This window comes from Entelurus aequoreus, linkage group LG05 (assembly GCF_033978785.1).
Source record: "Entelurus aequoreus isolate RoL-2023_Sb linkage group LG05, RoL_Eaeq_v1.1, whole genome shotgun sequence".
NCBI lineage: Eukaryota > Metazoa > Chordata > Actinopteri > Syngnathiformes > Syngnathidae > Entelurus > Entelurus aequoreus.
The window spans coordinates 38,193,130-38,206,479 of NC_084735.1; the positions used below are offsets into that span (position 1 = coordinate 38,193,130).

General features: G+C 39.1%; 1 protein-coding gene across 7 annotated transcripts in view; it reads left to right on the forward strand.

Moving 5' to 3' along the window:
- Positions 1 to 316: 316 nt before the first annotated feature.
- Positions 317 to 13,350, forward strand: part of LOC133650613 (seizure protein 6-like) — a 322,692-nt gene continuing 309,658 nt past the window's right edge. For 3 of the 7 annotated variants that reach the window (XR_009826259.1, XM_062048070.1, XM_062048074.1), the window contains exon 1: positions 317 to 690. Coding sequence is in view for 5 of the 7 variants with exons in the window: in XM_062048070.1 (XP_061904054.1) it covers positions 612 to 690 (79 nt within the window). In the remaining 2 variants the exon portion in view is untranslated. The remainder of the gene's footprint in view (positions 691 to 13,350) is intronic. The other 4 variants (XR_009826260.1, XM_062048072.1, XM_062048073.1 and 1 more) reach the window with 2 other exon arrangements.

Here is a 13,350-nt window from a genome sequence, read left to right on the forward strand (position 1 = left end):
GTAATTTAAAAACACAAGAAATGCACATTTAGTGACCTGAATTTTAAAATAAATTAAAAAAAATAAAATAAAAGTAACATTATGGCTATCGACTCTGGTCTGGTATTTTTTTTGAGAAATAAATACATCTTTGACAGTGTCAGTCAAAATGTAGCACGTGATTATATTTTAGGGGCAGTCCTAGTGTTGTGTCCTGCGTGTGAAACAATGGAAGTTGAAGCTGAACTCCAGAGAGGCTGTTCCAGCCATGTCTATGGTTCCAGCTCCTGACGCTAGGAGCTGTCCGCGGTGCTGAAGGCAGGCTGTCTCCTCTCCAATGTGCCGCCAGCTCGCACTCTCTCCTCTTACTGAGCGTCCGAATTAAACAAGGACCTCCGCGGTCTACTTGATCCATGTCCGCTGTCCTCGCACAGACAATTCAACGCGGAAGTCAAGCAGCGAAGCGTTAAGGATTCAACTTTGCTTTTTGGTTTTTAACGCCCGATCGTCTCGACTTGCTTTTTTTTTTTTTTTTTTTTTTTTTGGTGCGTTTTCCTCTTTCTCCTTCTTCTCCGACACAAGGACGTTATTCTGCCGCTCGGCGACCTCCACTTTGGGAACATTTGAAGAGCATGAGAGTGTCTTGCACGGCGAAGAGCATGTTGGCGCTTTGGCTTCTTGCAGCTGCGGTGACCACGACCCACGGACGAGGTAAGAACTTGCGTGCACTTTAGTGTGCATTTTGTGCTTTTGTGTCAGACGAAACAAAGGCCAGGTAGAAGGTCGCCCAGGTCTACAAGTGTGCCAGGGGCGATATCAACTCACTGGATTGCACATTTTCCAATACATTTTTTTTTTTTTTTTTTTGCCTTAACAATATTGTAAACTAAGCAGGAAGCCACATTACAGAATCGCAAAGCTGTTAAAAGGCAATATCAGCCACTAATAATAAAAAAACAACAACGTGATTATACCCAGAAATTCAACAAATGTCACAGTGAAAGTAAAGTAACATTCCTGCAAAGCATATATACTTAGTGCTGTCAAATGATTGAACATTTTAATCAATATTAGTAACTATTAAATAGATGTTTTCATTATAATAAGTATGTAACTTTGCATGAGCAACGAGTATACTAATTAAAAAAAAGAAGATTATAAATGCACTTAACATGTTTGAATAAATACCTTTTAACATGTTTTCTTAACAAACATTTATCCACAAAAATGTGACATACGGTGTAAAGAAAACTTCCTGCAGAGTGTATTTAATGTTGGTCTGCGTGGCAAATGGTCCGTCATGTAGAAAATATTTTTTAGTGCTTCCATTTGAACTTGTTTGCTTCTTCCGCCTGTCCTTACCGCATCAACTGCTCATTTGCGCATGTGCGACGCTAACACAGCTTGGACAAACTGCCCGAAATGGATCAGGGAGTCGCTCTTTACTGCAAAATTGTTTCCTCAGACTATTTTTTATGGTGTATCATTTCGTGTTCATTTTCACAGCCCTAATTATTAATTTCAATTATGACCATGCTGATTGTTAGTGACTTTTAAAGTGTGCAGCGACTTCCACATAACAGTGCAATGCTTTACTTTTTGTCACTCGGTGCAATGTTTACCACATCCTGTCCATTATAACACACTCTTTAATAAAGCACAATAACACCCCAGCTTAATTGACCACAAATCAATCAAACACTTCAACTTTGTTATGTGATCAATTTGTCATGTGAGCGTTTGTAGGATGATTGGGGTGGAAAAAAATGCGACTTATTTGGGCGCTGAGGTCTGTGTGACAGACGGTGTTCGGTAATAAGACTCTAATCCTCAGGAATTGCTGAAGATTATTGACCAAGCTGTTTGACACAGTTGAGTGCTTGTGGGAAGTGGCAGTGGATTCATGCACAGTGGCCTTGTCCTAATTATTTTTGTATTGTGCATCTGCCCTCTCTCCATTCTGACAACCAGCTCTCTGATACAACGAAAACCCTCTCAATTTTTATTTTTTTTCCAGGCTTTGCTATACAACATGATATAATGAAGCCTGCATGGTTCCGTATATACCAGCAGAGTTAAATACGAAAAATAATACTGAGGCAGTCAATATAAGGCACTTCTAATTATAAAACATGTTTCCTCCTAAACTCACTGAAAACTACTGTGAACTATAATGAATACATTCCACATTGGTTATTATTTTTGCAAAAGCAGAATATTGGATATATCTCGTGCTGATGTACCTAATGTTGTGGACAGTGAATGCATCATTTCCTTGGTGCTTTTCGTCCCCTTGTTTTGATTTTATGGAAGGCTGTGGGTTCATGTCGAAAATGACCAAGGGGGGAAAAAGTAGGCTCCCGGTGATTACAATAAAAAATGTAAGAACTGCGAAATGAATTCATATTGTGTTGGCTGTTTCATTCGCCCTATCTCAGCCCATCTGAAATGAGGCGCAATTCTAGCACAGCGCCTGCCACAGTATGTTTCAGTATCAACAAAACATCCGCTGATTGAATATCAGGTGGAGGGAATGTGCTCCATCGCTTTCTCGAGAGTTTCTACATAAGTAATGTGCCAAGACAATCATTGCCGTTACTGCCCTTAGCAGATATTTTATATTATTTAACTGTTTGATTTAGTAATGCAGAGCTGGAAATGTAGATGTGGGAATAATTGAGTGTTTTCAGCCCCAACAACATACCTGCACTGTGCGCTCGGTGCTCAAAACTCCTGGGAGGAGGAAGAAAAGCAGCAATAGACTATTTTTAGAGCTAAAAAATCAAATTGTACAGCTTCCATTAGTGGATTTGCTGCTTAGCCAGCAAACGCAAACGTCTTAGTCGATCCTTCAAGGTCTGTTATTGTTTTAATTATTAATCCTCAAGGTTTTGATGTGTTCTCAGAGGAAGGAGTGGAGGTTTTTGTTGAGATGTGGTCTTTGCCTGTTGTCAACTCGCCTTAATGTGGTACATTGCAAAACCAGTCGTTGAAAACATTGAGAAAGGTAATATGCAGGAAAACGTTGTTACGTTTGTGGCTGGAAATTGAGATATCATGTGCCGATGATAATTTTAGTAAGTGATCTATCTTTGTAATTATTGTTATTTAAGAATTTGGTCTTATAAGGTATATTAGGCTTCCTTTTGCCATTGCATGCATTAATGATTATTACCAAACAGAATACAGATTGTCGCCTTTTTAAAAAAATCACTTTATTGCAATGATTTCACAAAATTATGCAATATCTTGTTTTTGAACATTGCCACCCACTTGTTTTTTTATTTGTTTTTATTTTTAGAAATGAACAATAATTACAGTGAGTGTCATACAGTATAGGAAAACAATAAAAATAAAAATAGGTGCAAGAGAGATAGAAAAAAACAAAACAAACAAACACTCTCATCTCTATACTCGGATGCATTGATGGACAGCGAATCATACTCATCATAATTGTACAGCATGTCATACACATTATTTCATAATTGCACTTTTATTCATATAATATCATCTTTATCAATTCTTATATTACGGTATGAAATATAACATTCACAACATTTTTATCAGGGATGTTCCAATCAGGGTTTTATCATCCACAAATGATTTTGGTCGATACCAATACAGATACAGATCAGATGTATTAACTATTTAACAGTTTAACAATATCAACACAATATTTAAACCAGTTCTTTGTTCTGTTTTATTATGTACAATTGTTTGAGCAACTCATAGTCAATAGTGCACAATAAGTAAAATTTAATTTTTTTCCCGTAATGAAGGTGATATTATTAATTTTGGGGAGCGGCTCCGCACTGTATGGAGACACATAATTAGCTGCGGGCCGCTCGTCTGTTGGGGGACCAAAAATAAATAGTGTCAGTCAGACAGGATCTGTGTTTGTGACTGGCATATATTGGTAATGGCCGATCACATACTCTTTCTTAAAAATCGGTCAATGCCAATCGTCAGTCGATTTATCGGCACATCCCAACATTCATGTGTCAATATAACATTGACTCAGTCTGCAAATCAAACACCCATTCCTAAATTGTTCTGCTTTAGTTTTACCTTCGTAACTTAATGAGTTTTAAAAGAAAAGCACTTTGTCATTACATGCAGGAAACATTAATAATTGGTTTGAAACTTTTTTTTGCATAGTGTGACATCTGCTCACTTGGAATCTGCCTCATTATACTGAATTAATTCATACTGAATGCTATTTATTTTGAAAAACTGACGCATAATCAAATCACTGTGCACTTCAAATGATGGATGCAAATGTTGATGTCAGTTTAGTAGTTTTGACATGGGCCGCCATTACCCAGGGAGGCATTCCCTAGGGCAGTCATTTTCAACCAGTGTGCCGCGGCACACTAGTGTGCCGTGAGAGATCGTCAGGTGTGCCGTGAGAAATTATTTAATATCTCCTAATTAACCATTGTCGGGTGTCCGTGCTATAATAAAGTGCGGCAGATAATGTAATACTCATCTATTTCAGTAGGTGGCAGCAGAGGGCGATAAATACCTGTAAAGACAATCGAGTTAGCGCCGCACATCACGTGACAGTGACAGTTTGGGATCGCAGCAAGAGGAGGCGAGCAAGTGACAGTGATGGAGAAGTTTTTGAGAAGGGAAAATGCAAATGGCGAGCAGGGTCCTGGACAAAATTCTGACCCAGATGAAGGCTCTAGTATGAGTGGTCTGCAAAATAAAAAAAGACGGTGAGCTCGAGGCAATAAAGCGAAAGCTATCTTTCATTTGGATTGACTTTCACCGGGGATGCGACAGCACCGACTCCGCAGTGCTTGGTGTGTGGTGAGAAGCTATCCAATAGCGCTATGGTGCCAAGCAAGCTTAAACGCCATCTCCAAACGAAACACCCCGATGGACTATTTTGCACGCTTATGTACAAACAATGAGAAGCAGGCAACTTTTCTGAGAAAAACCACAAAGGTAAACAAGAGAGCCCTCAAAGCTTGCTACCTTGTTGTTGAACTCGTAGCTAAATCAAAAAAGTCCCACACTGTGGCAGAAACATTAATACTGCGAGCTTGTAAAGCCATTGTAATAGTAGTGAGTAAAAATACATTTAAAAAACTATATTAATAACTATATGTATTATATACTGTGTTAGAGTGTCATTTTGGTTGGTGGTGTGCCGCAGGATTTTGTAAATGTAAAAAGTGTGCCGCGGCTTAAAAAAGGTTGAAAATCACTGCCCTAGGGGGCGCCGGATGGATGAGGGGTAAAACAACATTCATATTTATTTGCATCGATGGTTGGGCACTTGATTCCAAATAATAATATGCTGGTACACTGGTTAGTGTGTGACGCACAATGGATGTATGCTAACTAAGATGGTATACTAAATTTTGGTGAAGTAGTATAAAGTAGGATGTACAAAAACTGAGATATCACAAGAGTTTGAATGTATTGTGCAGGTGTGCCATGGGGAAACATGGCTCAGGTGGTAGAGTGGGTTTAGATCAGGGGATGTTTGTGAATCTGTTATGTACAACAAGGGGGAAGGAGACGGCACGACACAGGAAGTCTCGCTCAACAGGGTTTATTATCTAGCCTATATAAATCAACCGTTTATAAATACACATTAGTAGGCTAAATGAACCTCTTCAACATATAGGGTTTATTGAGATTTTGATGAGTGAGTGGAGTGTGTATGCTACTATGTGTGTGCATGCAAGATTATGTGCAGGAACTAACAAGATAGTATTTACCAGGAGTTTGTTGTTAGTGTGTGTTGGTTGTCGAGGTGAACAAGTCCAAAGGGGCTGGGCTGAAAGAGGTCCGTGATCCAAGCGTGAGGTCCGTGGGGCTGGAGAGAGGCGTCCTGAGGTCCGGGTCCAAAGCGAGGGACGTCGAGGATCGAGGGAGATCCAGAGAAGTCACTTCTAAGGCAACGGAGAATACTGCGGGAACCGGGAAACGACAGGGACAGGTCAGCACAAGGAGCAAGGGAACAAGGAGAGCAGACACAGGAGAGGAGCCAGAGACACAAAGCTTACTGTGAACAGAGAACTATGTTCCGGCGCTGGATCGTCTGCTGCTCGGGGGCGTGTCGGGCTGCTCTCTCAGCGGAGCCTCGTGCTGCTCCAGCAGCAGAGGGAATGACGGTATGCGCATGCGGCGTAACAGAATCCATTTGTGGCACATGTGATTAAGGGCCATCTAAACAAATTGTGATTGATTGATTGAAAGTGGCCTTCTCTCCACCTGAATTGTTGCCGATTCGATCCTTAGTGACCATCTTGAAGTATCCTTGGGTAAGATACTGAACCCCCAGTTGCTCCCGATGCTGCGTCATCTGTTTGTGAATAGTATCAAAGAGCTTTGAGTACCTTACAAGACCCATTGCATCCAAAATTTCACTAACAAGTTGTCTTTATGTATTTTTTGCTCCTGAAAATGAATCTGGCAGTCATTTCCAATGTTAGAAATTAGTTTTTTAGTAGTCGGTAGATAACTTGGAACACAACTGTACTTGAAACACCTCATTTCCATTGCCAAACCAAATATACTGCCACTCTTGGTGTGACGTCATCTATAGAAACGGTGCCCATTTCCCCACATAGACAGTGTGGATTAAGGCATGTAAATCTATTATTTTGATCACTTATTTGCATTTGTTGTTGCCTTGCTCCATGTTTACTTCACAACTGATATGGTTAACATTATGAGCAATAAAGAAATAGGAAATAATCGCCCCTTTCTGGACTTTCCAGCTCTTCCAACTTCATGCTCTTTGAGAATTTTCTCAAGCATCTTGAGGAAAACATCAGTAGACGCAAAAATAGAATACTAGCGGTTTGCCTTATTTTTATCTAATTTTTGAGCACCGGTTCTGCTCTTCTTTCTCCATTACCATTTCTCCCCTTGAGGGTGCTCCTGATTTTCGGGATCCTATTGGTGTAAGTATTTTATTCTCATCCAAACTCCGACCAAAACAATTATTTTTCAAGGTCACAATCATTGAAATAATCACGGCAAATTACACTCCTTTTGCTTGGTCCGCCCCTTTTTGCGCAATCAGTTTCACTGAAGAGTTCCATATTTTCCTCATATTCCTATCATTTGGAAATTAATGCAGGCTGACCCCTTCTTTAGTTGTATTGCTACAACCTGCAACAATGCATCTGGCAGACATATTTGATCATTCCTTCAAATTTTTTGCGAAAACAATGTGAATCAAGATGAAGATGCTACCAAAGCACGATCTACACAATAGGACATTTCTCCAATCTTCTGTAGGTGACATGTGAAAGTATCCCGCCCACATTTTGAAGTTCTAGATGGGTGCGCCAAAATGTGCCAGAGCTCGTCCAAAAATAGGCTTGTATCTATTTTGGGGAGAATTTCACCTGTAGATATAGTTTTTATGTCCAGAACTATGAAATGACTGCCAATGTTGTCCGCATTAGAGTGGCCCTTTACAGGTAGAAGATTGCAACATAAGTGAAAGCCCATTTAGCATTAGCATTTCAGACAAGAACCCCCCTGGATCCGCCATTGAAGCTAAAGAACGATACTGGTTTAAGTCAAGCAAAGTATACTATGATTAAAGACATGTAACATCACTCTCATGTTACTTACTCTTTATGGGTAATTCTGGGAAACAATCTTTAAAAAGACAAAACATTAAACCCATTAAAACAATCACGTCTCATTAAATCTTCATCGACATTTAATATATCTTTCATTCTTAGTGTGGGGCGAGTTTCTGTCGGCCCTGGTGCGCCACTTTGCCGGTTCTTCCACAGTGTAACGGCGTTCAGCCGAGCCTAGTATCTTTATGCCGATGCATTATCTCTTCCAGTTAACAATGATCATCAGTGCGCTGGGAGTCGGAGAGAAAGGCACGCTTTATGTATCCTAAAGCTCATTAAATGAGTTATGAGCCCCTGGCAGTTGACGGAGCTCTCCATGACATTCCACTCAAGGTATGAAAAATGTGTCCAAGATGGGAGGGTTGTAATTCACATGGTAATGATGGTTTTTGTCTTTGTTGTTTAAGGGCAGAAGCGATTTCCTCATACTGGATGAACCATTAGTAGATTGGCAAAAGGTTATTCATTACTTGGCCACATTCTAATTAAAGTATGAAGTATTTTATGCTAATACATTGCAGAATAATTATTTGTTACTCTGCTTACAGTCGGGGCCATCCCAAGCTAAATGAGGGCTCTAAGCAAAATTGTATTTGGAGGCCACCCCGACGATTACAATTTAATTGCACTTTATGTGACACAATTTTGATACTTATTTAAATCAAACTTAAATTCAAAACACATTTTTTGTGTAAAATAACAATTTTACTTTTATTACAACATACATTGACAAACCTTTCGACAGTAACTCAACTCTGGCTGGGATTTGATTCCAGAGTAGGCCTTTCAATGCCACCAGAGCATTGGGACTCTGTGGGGAAATCTGCCATTTTATCCTCATCAGGGACAAAGCAGGAAGCGACTCGAAAAATATTTCATAGAAAGCACCCTGTCAGTCATTATTTGACATTTTACATGCGCTTCTTCACGCAAAGCGGGCCCCCTCGAGGACAACTTCTGATCTGCATATAAGGAGGAGCGACGTGGTAAACTACATGGTCAAAGTCGAAGGACGCAGATAGATATCGTGCGTTGGGTCTTGGCATAGTTAGATTCATCTAATGTGCGGCGAAGTTGAATTCATAACTGTATATGTAGCACAGATTTTAGCGCCAGTACTACATGAGGGGTGTCCTGGCTGTTATAGAATACTGAATTACCGTGGTTACCATCGCATTGACCAATAAGCCGTTCTCCTTAAAGGGGAACTGCACTTTTTTTTAAATTTTGCCTATCATTCACACTCATTATGAGAGACAAGAACACACATGTCGTTTTTTTTTAGTAGGATCTTAAAGATAATAAAAAAAACGCTTGGAAAATGCGGCTGATAGGAGTTACCGTTGTAGCCTTCAAAGCCCTCTAAGTCAACTTCAAAGCCCTCCATCAACGTTTGTATACACACTGCAAGTCTATATATAATGTAGTAATAGACACAATCATAACAATAAGTAATATGTACAATATTTACCATATTTTGATCATTTTAATCAATGCCAGGAAGCCGATAGAGTGAGGTTAAAGCGACTCAAAGCTGCAAATGTGGAATTTGGAGACAAACTATTTGAACATAAATGGCATGCTTGCTGCAAATAAACCAGAAATAACATCCCCGGTCAGCTGGACCAAAGAGACAACTGTCCATCGAGGGAGTCACACTTTATATTGATCATGATACACCAACACCTCATGTGTGTATCATGAATAACAGCATACGTTGTCTAGCTAGCTGTGTACAAACAAAACATGAAATGTGGGCTAATACTTTACAGATACTGTAATGTGATTGTTCATGTTTTTCAGTCAGTACATACTGGTGTCCTATCACAGTGTTGTGCATTACAAACTCAAACACGTTTCGTGTTAACGTAGAAGCTAGCTCATTTCTTTCTGTAGTTGGCTTTTACGGCTAATACCGTAGCAAGTTCCTCCTTGTTCGCTCTTACCATAACAATGTTGCTACTGCTTGGTTATTATACAGGTTACGTAACGTAAATAAAGTATTGTTGACAGTTTTTTTGTGCATCTTTAAAGTGATTTAGAGGTATAATTGATTGTTCCCATTAGCTGGATTGCTAGCCAGCTTGATTGAGCCGATTTTTATTTTAGAAAGCGAAAAAAAACTAAAAACTTTTGTCTTCATGTCTCTCATAATAATTGTGAACAATAGGCAACATTCCAAAAAAGTGCAATTCTCCTTTAATACAAACCGGCAAACCCTTACAAATATAAAATACATTTTTGGAATGGTCCAGTCTTACTTGCATTCCTTTAACATGCTTAATAAGATTTGTAATCAACCATTCTGCAGATGGTGACTGTCTAACTTTTCTTACAAGCTGGCACTCAGCTTGTAAAGAACAGATAGCCATTTTGCAACATTTCAGGGGTTTTTCATGCTCACAAATGTTCATTAAATCGTCGAGGTACGGGGATAAGGCAACATAATTCCTGCCCGGATAGATTGCTGCTTGGAGTGACGAGACCAATAATTTGAGGGGAGGCAATAAAAATCATGCAACACCTGTTTGTTGGATTGCTAGTGATTAACTTCATCAAGGGCTATTCAGCATCTGTGTGCTGTCACAATTAGTTTAACTTTCCCAAGGCCTGTCGCTGGTAAATGAGAGTCATTATACCAGGATGCCCCCCCACCCTCCTTCTAGGCTGTGGCGCCCGCCTTCCTCAACCCCTCTCTGTGCCCGTCTCCATCTCTTTCACCGCCTCCTAGGTGGAGCTCCCAGCTTGGCTGAATGCGACTCATTTTCAACTCTTCATGTGCAAATGCCGTTCTCTCGTTCCCCCAGAATGTTCCATGCATCCTAATTTGAGTCTTCGCAACATGTATTTCTCGCTTAAAAGCTTCATTTGTCAAAATGCGAAAAGGGATAAATTATCCAGTGATCCTTGTGGATCATGTGATGCTGTGAAAGTCGCCCACGACGAAATGGACCTTTACTGAATATTAGCTCAATCTTAAAAGACAATTTTTAAAGTAGAGACCATTAAGTACAATTTTATGATTATATAACATATTCCTTACCTTACTTTAGAGATTCAAAACTTCTAGTGTGTATTCATTCGGTTTCTTTAAAGACAGCTTACGTATTCATCCTTATCCTTATCCATTTTCTATACCGCTTGTCCTCATTATAGGGTGGTAGATGAGCTATCAGCCTGTGTCAGTTGACTTCAGGTGAGGTGGAGCACACCCTGGACAGGTATTGACACGCACATTTACACCTATGCTTGTATTTGGCGTGTGGGAGGAAACCGAGGTACCCAAAAAACCCACCCAAGTGCCTACAAAATGTCATTTACAGCAGTGGTCCCCAACCACCAGGCCGCGGCCCGGTACCGGTCCGTGGATCGATTGGTACCGGGCCGCACAAGAAATTTAAAAAAATAAAAATAAAAAATTTTTTTTTTTTAATTTTTTTTTTTATTGAATCAACATAAAAAACACAAGATACACTTACAATTAGTGCACCAACCCAAAAAACCTCCCTCCCCCATTTACACTCATTCACACTCATTCGCACAAAAGGGTTGTTTCTTTTTGTTAATATTTCTGGTTCCTACATTATATATCATTATAGATCAATACAGTCAGCAGGGATACAGTCCGTAAGCACACATGATTGTATTTTTTTATGAAAAAAAAAAAAAAAAAAAACATTTCCCCTTCCCGGTCCGTGGGACAAATTTTCAAGCGTTGACCGGTCCGCAGTTACAAAAAGGTTAGGGACCACTGATTTATAGTACATACTGTAACTGTCACAAAAAAGTGCATTTACTATTAAGGAATTACTGTAATCTATCCAGACTACAGCCATTTTTTGGATTCATGTTTAAAAAAAAAATTTAATATACCAAATCCTCCTGAAACTAAATTTGCAAGATGTGTTCCCAGGTCTTCACAAAACGTATATAAAATGTGTTGATCATACACAACATAGCAGAATTATTTTTGACTTATTTCCATAAGAGTTTTGTCTGAACTGCTAAAACTTTTGTTCCAATCACGGGAGAACGCTAAGTAAACCGCACAAAATGTGTGCACCATACAGTATACCCTTTTCAGACTGACCTATAAACACACTGCTTAGCCAAAAAAAGGGGTCAATCAATCAAATGTTTTAGATCAAATTAAAACAGTATCTAATACAATCACCTCTTTTTCAATTTACACTGAAATATTTCAACAGGTCCAAAAGAAGTTGGAGGAAGCAGAGCTTGTCTTATTTTAACCCTTTTTAGATATAGGAACCAAAATTAGGTACTTTTATAGGTACAGACTACTGACCCATTTCTGTTGGGACTACCGACTGAGTACTGAATACCATTAAATTAAATGGTACACATTTTCAATGCACTTGGCAGCCAAAGAGGCGTATTCATAAAGACAATGTTCCGATTTTTCATGTTTTCGAAACAAGCATGCCTGGTAGAAAAGGCTCGAACATAAGGCTTCCCATTTCAAGCCAGCGTGTTGCTAGTTAGGGATTTTATATTGCAATTTCAATACCTCCACCTCAAAAATTTGATTAAGGCTATGTCCACACCGCAGGTCAACTCCGATTTTTTTGCCCATATGTGACCTATATCTGACTTTTTCAGGTTAGCGTGAACAATAATATTCAGATATTTTTCAAATCCGACCCAGGATTCTTTAGTATGTGGATATAGATCAGATATATATCTGATGCGACTCATTGGACCGAAATGTTATCTGCCAAAGCAGACAGGTGTGAAAGTAAATGCTGTACACGGGCGCAGAAAAGAGCCAGTGCAAAACTATGTTTTAGAAGTGATTCAAATATAGGACGACTTGTGTCAATGTCTCGCTGCTCCAGCTATGACTCACCACACACTTCGGTACAGACGTCACAAAAAGTACCCACAGACTGCTGTAGCCAAAGTTTGTTCCATATGAAAGAATAATAAATGTAGACCGCGGATGCACAAACCCCTTGAAATGGCCACAAATGCACCAGGACGGACACCTATGCAAATTTTACCCCGTGTTTACGAAAGTGTGATGTCATGTTTGTACGTATGCAGGTTCCCTCAAAGAAGCGTTCTGTTCACAATAAACACACATACAAGTCAGGTATTTATTTTTCAATTTGAACGAGTACAATAAAAATGTGTAGTTGACACAAAATACAAATTGGACATCAGAACATGCACTGTGAACGTAGCCTAAAGATGCATGATACAATCAAACAGCAAGAAAGTACAATACTTACAGTATAAACACTTCGTAGGGCTCAACAAAAGACAAGACTGGCACATTCTACTTAATGGCAAATACTCTTTCCTGACTACAGCAACACACAGAGTATACACAATTAATGTAAACTTGCAAATGAGACTTAGAAGTGGTAGAAAATAACATATAACAACAGAACAGCACATTTATAAGCTCAGTGTTATACATTAAAAAAAAAAGATATTTCATTATTGAAAATATTTACATTTATTACCAGAGAACATAAAAAATTGGTCTCGTTGAATACTGATACTAATTGCTTTGTACTTGAAATTGGTACCGTATCTGTTTAAATGTGAAAGGTACCTATCCCTACCACTATCTAATGAGTGTGTCTGATGATGATATTAGATGATATCAAATTAATGTGCTTCAAGTGTTCTTCTATACTATACTTTGTTATGCATCTACTGTTTAGTAAACTGACTCCAATTAGCACAACCTTATTTAATTCCACATACAGATATGCTGAGC